The following is a 12,624-nucleotide window of genomic DNA, read 5'->3' as shown; positions in this document are numbered from 1 at the left end:
CCTAAGGTGTCAGTACTAATTTAAATTAGGGAATTCAATACTCCTTAGGTTTGCTTTTTATTAGATTTTAAGTAATTAGCTTAGACATGAACATTACATACTTACTCTAATAAATTCACAACAGTTTCTTTTTTTTTTTTTTTTTAAATCACTTTTTTTTTCTAGTAAAAAGTTGTTTTTTGGAATTACACTAGCATTTGCAGATTTGATAAGTATGTTATTAAAAAAAAAAACATGAGCTGATAATAGAAAATAATAATATGGCCAAATAAAAGACTTTATAGATACACACATATACACAGTATGTACTTATATAGAAGTTTGACGTACTTAGTGATTACATAAAAGCAGCAGAAAGCACACAGAATAAAGAATACACTATCGCCACCTAGTGTATTCAATGTAATACATTTATTAGAACAATTCTTTTTACATAAAATAACACAGGTATATACATTTACATACACACACTAATTACATACAGTCAGGAGAGAATAAATTAAATAAATACTGCAGAACATTTCATTAACAGCTTGCTGATTGACTGGTTGTAACCACCAGCTCAAGGTACAATTCTGGAATTACAATACAGAAATTATTCATGCTAAATTTTTTTATAAGGACAGCACCATCTAAGGTAAACCCTTCCTAAAACACACATGTTGGAACCTCACCGCTGTGCTCTCCTTCTTACTGAAAGGGACATGAGTTTCTCAAAGCAGCATCTCCTGGTCAGTGCAGCATTCAGATGTAATGCAGGTAGATGAACTAAAGCATTCTTCCAGGAAAATAGTGTGGACCAAGCTGGGGAAGGCATAACCATCTATGTGGGTGATGTGAATGGTAGCAGTAAAACTAACTTGAAGCAACAAAAGAGAAACTTGAGCTAAAATTGTATGTATGTAATGGCTTATTAAACTCTACATTCTCTTTTCACAGATTGGAGCCAGGCTCAATTAATTAAGCTATAACCCATCCGTTATTTACCATAATAATCAATATTTTCAACCATCTGACTTTATTTTCAGCTCTCAGTGTCCTCATTATGACAAGTACAGATTATTTAGATTAGTGAATTGAGCCTTGTGTGCATGAAGGAGATAAAGAAGATATAATAATACAATTTGTTTTTCTTCAGTATTGCACATGATAAAACAATTCCTGAATTGCAGTTAGAATTAAAACAATTTGAAAGATATTCTTCTTTTTTTCAGTTCCTCAGGTGGGTAACGAGACTTTAACCTGTAAATGGCAAATATAAAAAGATTATTTTAAACCCAAAAGAAGTAATTCAGTTACCATTCAGAAGTGCATTATATAATGCTAGGTTCACACTACTGTCATACAATTTGGATCTGACTTTGTGTATGGTTATATAGTGCTATTTGGATGCAACTATGATAAGGTTTGTATATTCTATGGGGATAAAAACGCACTGGAATCACACCAAAGTAGTACAGGAACCTTTTACAAAATCACTCCTTGCGGAATTGCATTGATGCAAACAACTTGATTTCCCTGGCCATGCAATTCTGTGCGATTCAAGACGCATATAAAATTGCACAAGTGTGAATCTAAAACAAACTATATCTGAACCAGGAATCAAAAAAATTTGGCAGGGAAAAGTAACACTAATCAAAAATAACTTGGCAGAGAAAAGAAACACTAATGAAAAAACAGAAACTTTTAGCATATTTACAGTAATTTTCCTTTCCTGACGCCAATCCATAGCAGCATACATGTGATATAGCTCCGCCCCTATATCCATCCACAGGACCTGTGTATATCTATAAAAGTCTGACTGAGAGCAACCTCCCCCATTCTCCGTACAATCAAGATCAAACATGGGAGGGTTAATATGCTGCCATGGATTGGCGTCCGGAAAGGAAAATTACGGTAAGTATTATACAATTTTCTGTTTTCCTGATGCCAACATGGCAGCATACATGTGATAAATAACTAGCTAAACAGGGAGGGCTAAACTGTATAATAAAATTTCATTACAATGGACATGGAAGCCTAGACTACCATTCTGTTGAAGTCCATTGATGTATAAGCCCCTGGATCTTCCCTGTACGGCCTGAGGAAGGTGCACTGTGGTAACTAGCCTGCTGCTTTGCAAAAGTCTTCATAGACACTTTGAGTGCACTGCCCCGAATGTAGAGATGGACCTGGCTGAATGAGCCTCTACCACTTCTAGAGGCTCTTACCTGGCTGCACTATGTTTTCAGGATGACCTTGACACTCCAAGATGACATGGTTTACTGCAGCTTCCTCCTCTGAATTTGCCTGATGGAAACACGAACAGCCTCCCAGAGGATTTAAACTAGGAAGCAGCTTTAACGTAGGCATCTTAGATGCCTGGTACATCCAGCTTGTGTAGTTAGGTACCATCTGTGCAAAAAGGATGGAATCACCAATTTGTAAGATGAAAACTGAAGCCACCTGGGGTGGGGTGTAGGTGTTTGAGGGGCATAGGTCCCAACTTGTTCAGAAGAAATAAGATGTAGGACTCTAAACTTGAAGTGCTTGCAGGTCCAAAACTCTGCCCCCTGAAGTTATCGAGGGACATTGCTTCTCGAGTGACCTCTTATTGAAGACTCCTTTCTATTGGTGCAAACAGAGACCTGGCAAGGAAATCCAGTGCCAGAAAAAAATCCCACAGGGGAAAGGTTTTAACTCCTCCAGGCAAAGTCTCAGGAGCAACCTCCTGAAATTCTCCCCTGGCAGCTCACACGCTCATATTCCCTGATGAAGCTGAAATGGCTGAAATTCGAGTCCTTACAGAACTAGGCTGAGCCCCAAATCCAGATCTGTGTGAACAAAATATAGCAACCGGCGACCACCAGGTTGCTAGGATCAAAATCCTGCTCAGCTGCAAAGACTGTGAACTTGTTGCAGACTTCGGAGTAAATGGCATTTGTTGGAATCCTTCCTGAAACTCTGCAGGATTATGATGGACTTGGGGCCTCCATGGTAAAGAGGGCTGTGGTGCCCTGTACTCCTCTGCAGGGCTGCATCCTTGACATTGTGCTCGTAATCTGCTGGCATAAGTGATTGGAGAACTCAGAGGATCATTAGCTATTTGTCCACTTGCTGGCTCCCAGCCAACCTTGTCCTTAGAGAGATTTCAGCGGCAATATCATCAGACATGTTAGTCTGGTATTAGGTCCACGCCTCAGGCTCAGCACTCTTTACCCTTTGTCACTCTTAGAGCTCAGGGAAGCAGAAATGCCAACACTCACTGGGAACTTTGTGTACATCCTGGGTGAGACCTGCGGGGCTGGAAGAGCCACTGGACTTGTCATGGCATGGCAACGCTATTTTAGCTTGACCTTAGGGCTGGTTCGCACTATAGAAATGCGGTCCAGATGCGTTCTGGATAAGTTTTTGCATATGTGCTTTTGAAGTGTTTTTGGTGGATTTTTTATGCATTCCACTTCTTTTTTGCCCTCTCGTTTGCTTCAATTGAATTAGGGACATGTGTGCTAGTGCGTTTTCCACATTCCAGTACAGTTCTGTACAGAAAAAAATGCAGCCTGTTCTACTTCCTTTTCTGCAACTGGAACACACTGGAACTGCAAGCACTGATGTGAACTATGACCTTAACAACCATTTAACCTACTTTCTGTGCGTTTTGGATGCAGAAAATAAGCAACTGAAAGGCATGTAGTGGGAACTGACCCTTAAGCAACAGTGCTCCTGGAAAGGCACTCTTTTTCCTCTTCTTACCACACTGATGGTCCCTACCTGAGCCAGGGGCGGACTGACAACTCATGGGGCCCCCGGGCAATAGAGGATCATGGGGCCCGTGTCCTTGCCCAAACTCAAAAAAGCCTATGAAAAAGGTACCAGGGGTATCTCATGGGGCCCCCTACTGACCCCAGGCCCTCGGGCAGTGCCCGAGTTTCCAAATGGTCAGTCTGCCCCTGACCTGAGCACATGGACGTCTTGGTTATATGGCAAAAGGGTCATGTTGGAACAAGGATGTCAACACTGCACAGAAAGTAAAAAGAAGCAAACAGATCATAGGCATGTGCCTGAATCATCTCCCTCCTCATAAATCTGCAGCATAAGCAAGGGAAAACAGATGATGTTTCCAGTGCTAACTCAACTTGCACCTGCGTGAGCCTGGACATGACTTAAAGATGGTTGCCACAACTGGCCTTCTTCACAGTGTATGTGTGGATGCCTTAGCCAGCCATGAGACCAGAAACAACCAAAAACCCTGGACCGGATCCTGTACACACGCTGGTCACAGGTGAGAGGAAAATTGCTAACAAAAGAAAACCCCTCAAATCACTCTCACAATGGAAAAATGACAAAATCTAATGAAGATAGAGGCAAGGGAGGAAGACAAAAAGGGATAGTACTAACCTGTGAAAGAAAAGAGAAAGGCAGCAGTAACTCCAGCACCATGATTCTGCTCAGGTGTGCAGAGAAACACATGCAGCATGGACTGCAGCAAACAAACACCAGCTCAGGTGCAGCACATGAGGTTCTGACGTCTCTGGTTACAGAACTCCTCAGCCCCAAAAGACCACCAGAAGGGGCTCCCCACCTTGTTGGTGCATTTAGCAACCTAAAATGCAGGACTGCGCCTGGGAGAGGCTGAACCCAGACGGACTCCGACTCAGTCGGCAGGTAGGGACTCATCGCAAGATCACAGTCTTGCAGGTGTAGATCTTGAGGACAAAAAGGAGAATGGGGGAGGTTGCTGTCAGTCAGACTTTTATAGATATACACAGGTCCTGTGGGTGGATATAGGGCGGAGCTATATCACATGTATGCTGCCATGTTGGCATCAGGAAATAATGTTATTCCCCTCCCGTCACCATTAAACATAAATTGCTCTATAATACTATGCCCAGGTAAATATACGCTGTGGCTTGAGCTTCTGTAATGAGTACACTCCTAGTAAACAAGTAGGCACAGATTGTTAAACTAGACTTTTATTACAAACAAATATTACCAACATATATATCCAAGAGATACACAAGCTATTTTATAATTTAGCATCATTAGCATCTGCGTTAAGCCAATAATTTCTGTAACTGCCACAAAAGCAGTAATTTTTTACTTACCACAAAATCCATTTCTTGGAGTTCATAAGGGGACACAGCTATCAGTTAATCTGAGATAATTGGGTTATACTACCCCCTATAAATGTATTTGTACACTGGCAAATAAAAAAGCTGTTGTCCAGCCAAGTATAACCCCTCCCACCCCCAGCATGCTTTACTTTTTGTAAAAAAGCAGTAGAGTAGATTACAAACACAGAATGGTAGGATCTGTGTCCCTTAATGAACTCCAAGAAATGGATTTTACAGTAAGTACAAAAATGCTATTTTCTTTACTGTTCACTATAGGACATATGATTCAGTTATAATCAAAAAGAACTGCGCTTAGTGTGAAATAGGGTAAAAAAATGCATTACAGCAGCACTCCAAAACACCTGGATGCAAATGTGTAATAAATATAATAAAAATTATTGCATAGTACCTTTAAATTTGAAACATTAGACGCAATATGTATATGAACATGTGCTTTCCTCCCAATACTGAAAAAATAGAAAGTCCACTAAAAATTAAATAATTATAATCCAGTGACAGAGAGCAAGAACACCGTCGGTCTACTGTTCCACCTCCACAACCACACTAATAGGGGCAGCCCCCAAAGCACCTTGTCCATGTTGAGGACAAGGGCCTCTTCCCCACAAACCTGGCTGTTGGTTGTGGGGGTCTGCGGGTAGGGGGCTTATCGGAATCTGGAAGCCCCCTATAACAAGGGGGCTCCCAGATCCCATCCCCCCCCCATGTGAATGAATATGGGGTACATGGTCCCGATACTCATTCACAAAAAACAAAAAGTATAGTGTGAAAAAAGACAGGGCACAGTCTTTGACAAGTCCTTTAATAAAAGAAAAAACTAAAAGAATGTCCCCCGCAGTAGATCCAACATCAATCACAATGCCTGCCGCCGACCCGAAAAAAAAAAAAAAAAATTAATTTAAAAAAAAAAAGGCTCCGCTTCCAATGACGGCTTCCAGCCGTCTGCCTGCTCTGGTGGTTTGACAGTTCTTAAATAGGTAAGGGGCGAGGCCACCCGGGGACATCACCCGAGTGACTCCGCCGCATGTGACATCATTGGGTTGTGGGGAAGAGGCCCTTTTCTCCATCAACATGGAGACAAGGTGCTTTGGGGGGGGGAGCCCCCACTGCCCCAAAGCACCCCCCATGTTGAGGGCATGTGGCCTGGTATGGTTCAGGAGGGGGGGGGGGCGCTCACTGCCCCCCCTTTCCTAACCTGCTGGGCTGCATGCTCGGATAAGGGTCTGGTATGGATTTTGGGGGGGGGGGGGCCCTCATGCCATTTTTTTTTTTTAATTTTGGCATGGTAGTCCCCTTCAAAATCCATGCCAGACCCGAAGGGCTTGGTATGGATGGGAGGGGGGACCCTACAACATTTATTTATTTTTTTAATTGCTGGCAATTCTTTTACATTCAGCTGTCAGTGGGGGACCCCGCTGACGGCGAAAATATTAACACATGGTTGTCACTACTAAAATACCACATGACTTGATAAAATAACTCATGCGGTATTTTAGTAGCGTTTACTTGTTTCTGACCTCAGGAACGGATTAATTGGTTTTTAATGCATTCCTATGGGAAACGGCGTTTCGGTTTACAAATTTTTCGCTATCCAAAAAGTCCTGCAGAACGAATTAAATTCATAAACTGAGGTATGCCTGTATACAGTCTTAAAAGACAGCTAGAAAATGCATACAATGCAATCCACAGTGGCCTTTTCTGAAGAATACGTAACTAAATCAAAGTATAAACATTTATAGGCATTCTTCCCTGTACCTTACACCAAGATAATAACAATGTCTAGTTCATCAATATGATGTAATGTTTTTATTTTTCCAACACTAACAAAATATTTCCACGTTTACCTTTTAACCTTTTCCTTTGGGGTGTTTTGTTTGCATATTTGATAGATCTTGTTCTTTTTTCTCTTGGTAAAGTTTTAGGATACCACTAAGTTTCTCATCCCATTGACTTACATGTTTTAACCCATTATTTTGTCCTGATAAAAAGACAACAAAAAAATATTTAACTTAAAAAAATTATTACAGTTGGAATTTGGAAATGTAAGGGGGAATACAGAAATGATTAGTAGGAAACAAATCTAGAGACAAAGTCATCTGACAACATTTTATTTATACAAGTCATCTGAATTATAAGTTTTAGTATAGAATGGTCTTTGTATACTATGTCCACAGACTGGTCATATTATTTTTATATTAGATTAGAGAATCATTAATAAACTGTAAAATCCTAAAGTGATCTGTATTTAGTCTAAAGTTGATAACAATAGCAGCGCAGACCAACCGATACTAAAGGTAAAGCCTCATAAAAGGTTCAATGGCATTTAGAAGAACCTACCTATATGACATATCTAGACTTCCTAATAGGCATTGCACCAGATGGAGGTGTCCTCACAGAAACAGAAAAGTCAGAAGAATTCAGGGGTCTGCCAGGCACACTAAAGTTCATTATAAAACGTTGGTTGTACCTCCTAGCATCAGTTTCTACTATACCTACATTGACTTTAAAGAGGTCATAAAATGATAAGTATATAAATAAAAAGCGTAAGGTAACACCTGCTTTTTCAACCTGGTAAACATCATGCTCGGTTAAAAAAAGTTATATAAAAGCTAAATTTTTGGAGTTCTCACTGAAAAAAAGAAAGGGGGAGAAATCCTCCAACAGGGCACCTATTCTGGTGGTAGTTGTCCAAGATAGCCTTTTTCAACCAGGGTGCCCAGGCACCCTGGCGTGACTTTGGGCTTCTTCAGGGGTGCCTTGGCAAAATGCCTAAAAAGTGCTCAAAAATTGTATACAAACCAGCAAGTGGATTAAGCCTGCCTTCTAGTTACACAAAGCCACAGGTTTTCATTGTGCAGCATTACAACCTTCCAGCCGCCAGAGTCCTAACAACCAAGGATGTCATCAGTTGATAAGGAGGATGTTGTGTGTCTGCACAGCATCGTTTGGCCCTCCCTTGCCCCTCTCCATCAGCACTGAGGTCACATTAGCTGTGTGAGAGATAGAAACTGAGGGGGAATAGAGACTTTGGAATACTAGTCAGTACCAGTGTGCAAAGGTGTATTTGCTTTGGAAGGAATAAATCACCTCTAAGCTTCGGCATCCTGCATATGTGGATGTTGCTGCGTTATGCAAAACTAGTTTTTTACATTTTATAGCAGGGTGCCTCGAGTTTGTGCAGGATTTGAAAGGGCACCTTGATTGAAAAAAGGTTGAGAGACACTGGTCTAAGAGGATATTTCCCTTGTTTCGATGAGATTTCCCTCAACTTTCTGTTAAATCTCTGGGAAAGAAAGTGAAGGGAAATCTCTGATGGGACAGACAGCAAAAAAACCTCCAAAAAACCCTGACAAGGGTTCACCCTTACCTACTGTATCCAAAACAAAAACCATTTGTGATTTAAAATCCTGAAACGTATACAACCATTCTGATTTTATAATGAAATAGGAGACTGATCAACCTATATTAATAGTTATATTCTTTTAGTGTTATACACAAGGAGTTTACTTGGTACACACATTATTGCGTGGAAATTTGGTATTACTAGATGAAGTCTCAAGACCCAAAAAAACAAGAGATTGAATTTCCTTAACAAAATATGGTAAACATGAATATTTGTTAGTGGAACAAACACTGTTGTATTGAAATTTAACCTCATACTAATATATTTAGCTGCCAGGTAAGCACTGTTCAACATACTTTCACAGTGATGAATGACTTGCTCCCACAACTTATTTTTCCTCAAGCAGGCCAAGTTGCCGACTATTAACAAATGTCGCTTTCCCCTTGTCAGGGCCACATTCATTCTCTTTTCAGAATCAATGAATCCGACCTGCCTTGTTCTCACACAAGACAAGATAACGATTTCCTTTTCTGCTCCTTGGAAGGCATCAACTGTAGATACCTGAACTGCTTTCATCTCCAGAGGGTCACAGTAAGACATGCCACTAAGCAAACTGCAAATCTATTTGGAAACAAAAAACTGTAGTTAAATTGTTATACAGTTACATTGTTAAAATATGTAAAAATGCAGATACACAGCACAGTGACATTAGATCTCATTTACAAGGGCCCATAGGTTGTGAATGGGCTGTGTGTTTATGTGGCTTGAGTAGCAGGTGCCTTAGCACATGTGTGAATGAGGCCTAACGTTGATATATTTACCTGCTAAAGAATTTTTATTTATTATATTTTAGTCATTCCAGAATTACACAGCCCTACCACACAGCAAAGCAGGCTTCATAACCTGACTTTTCTCTACTGCTCATAAACAAAAATACAGGTCGCCTGTAATTGAACAGTGAAGAAACAGCAACAGACTGATGTAAAAGCGTGATTTTTGTGAGCTACTATGGTGTATTTTATGCATTCATGTCTTTGTAAGGTGAGTGAATAAAATAAAAATAAACAATGAATATAATTGAAAATACCACTATGAATTGTGTGCTAAATAAATATGCTTGTGTGTGTGAGTTATTAAAAAATATTTAAATAAATAAATATATGAAAATCAAGTAAGTGGGTCGCCTACACATACACATACGCGTGTGTCACTATAATCAAAAACAGATACAAACGTGTTGCGCTCCACTAACACAATATAGGTGTCCGTTTATGACACAGAGAATAGCTGCGATTCAACAGATCTCAGCTATTCTCTGGTCATTCACAGTTTATGACACTCAGGAGATCATGTCAGCCCTTCTCTGGAGATCTGTGTTCTCCCTCCAGATTCTCCAGCCCAGAGCTGGAGAATCAGAGGGACCGAAAACTAAGCAGAGATAGTTTACCTCTGTTTAGTAAACTGATCTTTTACTATAATCTCGAGAGATTATAGTAAAATGAGCCGTTTTTCAGAGTTTGTAGACCGTTCTCCAGCGTTTAGAGACCGTTCTCCCTTCGTTCGGAGAACTGCTTCATAAACTGCATTCACAGGAGAACTGTGTTCTCCGAGAATGGCAGAGAACTGAGCAGCGATCTATTACCGCTGGTTCACAAACGGACACCTAAATGTGAAATATACTCAAAAGAATATATACATAGACAATATATAATTCAAATTAATTTTAAAATAATTTGGCTCATATACAGTATGTAATTTAAAATGATTTTAAAATTAATTTGAATTCTATATTGTTTATGTATATATTCTTTTGAGTATATTTCACATTTAATGTCATTAGTAGAGCGTGACACGTTTGTATCTGTTTTTGAGCAACAAACTGATGACCTAATCTCTCTGCTCTTTCCTCCTGTCAGCAAATGAGCTTGCAGGACAATTGATTGGCTCCTACTGCCGTCCATCCCTCTCTAATCTTAGTGCTGCTGCTATGGAGATTACAAAAGGCTAAAATCACCTCAAATATTACCCTAGTTACATTTAAAATACATTTAACAATTTTTAAAACGGCATTCCTCCTAATTGGTATATCTGCCTGGAGTTCAGTTTTAGCCCTGGTTAACACCAGTGCGACTTGTCCCATTAGCAGGATTGGAACCGTTCAAATTGTTGCGACTCAAGTTGGAGCGACTTTGAAAAAGGTCCCTGCACAACTTCATTGCAACTTGCATTGACATCAGTTAAATGAAGTCGCACAGAGTGTCAAGAAGTCTCAGTGAATAGTCAGCTTTGAAGTAGCGCGTTTCATAAAGAGTGGGGGCATTTCAGTACAGGAGGTATATTATTGGTGAAAATAGAGGGAAAAAGTCTAAAAAAAGAAAACAAATGCCGCCGCAACCACATCTAATGACTGGTAAGCTGCAAAACATTTTACCAAAAATATTTTGTATCAGGAACTCCAGCACATCCAGAGGAAGGCAAAACATCTTCAACATGAAATTTATTCTAATTTGCTTAAACAATGAAAAAAAATCTTAGTTTAACATTCTACTTTGTAATGTTTTAGCAATGTAGATAGCACTTTGCTTCTTGTACTTAAAAATTCCATTCCATTCATCAGCCCTGCAAGGAGATAGGCTCTTGATTACACTCATTGAATGTAAATCTGCAGAGTACAGCACAACCCAATGGCTTACAGAAGTGAAATGTCTGTGGCATTTGAAACCATATGATTTAAGGTCTGTGAGGGTTCTGATGGGGAAAGCCAATCAGCCCTTAGTTTGTGAAATGTATGTTATCTCTTAAGGCAGGATAGGCAAACTTTGACTCTCCAGATGTTGTGGAACAAGAGGTATTGCAAGACTCTGACAGGCCAAGAATGACTCCCTGAGGCGTAATGGAACTTGTAGTTCCACAATAGCTGGCAGGTTTAAGTTTGTCTACCCCTGCTTATAGAAAAGCACCAACCCTTTTTCAAACCAGCTACTGCAGGGGTGTCCAATCTATTGACTTTCCCAGACGACATTTGAGGAAGAATTGTCTTTGGCAACACATAAAATACATTAACAAGAAAGATAGCTGATGAGCAGAAAAGTCGGTCAGATCACAAGTTAGCGATCACTGATGTAGATAATGTACCTGAGTAATAAAACGTCAGTTATAATATGTAATATTTTTTAATATAAAAGTCAAAGACGGCAACATACTGTAAACTAGTGTGATATAGGACACTGTTTTTGATAAACTAACGCATCAATATCTGGTTTGATGGATGTAGTAGCAATTCTCAATAAATTCTCAAGGGTATTATCAGATATTTTGGTTCTAATTTGGCCCTTTGTGTGCTTCATCCTTGAAAATAGTTGCTTACAAATATACTGTTGGTGCTGCCAAAAAACTGATGACGTGAATAAGGAATGATTTTGAAGAGTGTGATATTCTTCTATGGGAAGATAAAACATAAAAGTCCAGGAAAGAGACACTGTAAAATTTTTCTTCAGCCTCATGTGTTCAGCAAGTGCAAACTCATTTAAAGTGGTACTAAACCCACAACAGTAAAATCAGTCTGTATATGCAGTAAAGCATGCTTGTTATACTCACTTTGGAACCTAAGGGGTTAATCCTCTGCATTGTGTAAAAAGACTGTTTGATCCTGTCTTCTCTGATGCTCCCCTTCTTCTACTGTCCCTAATCCATCTGCTGATAGTACAGAGCTCTAGGAGTCACTCTGCACATGCTCAATTAAGTGTGTATTGCTAGAGAGTTTTTTTTATTTCTTCGGGAGGGTGCATTTGATCAGCACAAGGCCAATCAGCACTGTCCAGATAGAGGGTCAGGGGTTATGCAGCCTCATAGGACAGTCAGAAGAGAATGAAAACTCCTCCTAAAAGCTTTAACCAGTGCTTGGACAGACAATGATAGAAGTCACAAGACTGCTCTAACTGATGATGAGAAAAGGTGTTTAGCAGTTTATATTTACTAAAATAGCTGCATTTCCACATTGTTAGTACTGTGGAAGACCAGATATAGTGAATGCAGGGTCACGGGTTTAGTAATACTAAAAAAAAAACAACAACATTTTTTAAGGAAGTTTACGATTTTGTGTTGGGCGGCATTCATAGCCGTCTTGACCTGCTTGCAGCCCATGGGCTGCAGGTTGGACACCCCTGATCT

At 39.9% G+C, this 12,624-nt stretch overlaps 1 protein-coding gene across 1 annotated transcript in view; it reads right to left on the bottom strand.

The window, feature by feature from the left end:
• Positions 1 to 392: 392 nt before the first annotated feature.
• Positions 393 to 12,624, bottom strand: part of ZGRF1 (zinc finger GRF-type containing 1) — a 145,639-nt gene continuing 133,407 nt past the window's right edge. The window contains exons 27-29 of the mRNA XM_089691846.1: positions 8,811 to 9,075; positions 6,956 to 7,089; positions 393 to 1,242 (exon numbers count right to left, since the gene is read on the bottom strand). Coding sequence (XP_089547972.1) covers positions 6,959 to 7,089; positions 8,811 to 9,075 — 396 coding nt within the window. The 3' untranslated portion in view covers positions 393 to 1,242; positions 6,956 to 6,958. The remainder of the gene's footprint in view (positions 1,243 to 6,955; positions 7,090 to 8,810; positions 9,076 to 12,624) is intronic.

Source organism: Staurois parvus, unplaced genomic scaffold (assembly GCF_062004578.1).
Source record: "Staurois parvus isolate SC_StPar_1 unplaced genomic scaffold, SC_StPar_1.0 ptg000572l, whole genome shotgun sequence".
Lineage (NCBI taxonomy): Eukaryota > Metazoa > Chordata > Amphibia > Anura > Ranidae > Staurois > Staurois parvus.
The sequence above is the reverse complement of the archived record's forward strand: the minus strand, read 5'-3'. Positions and strand labels throughout refer to the sequence as shown.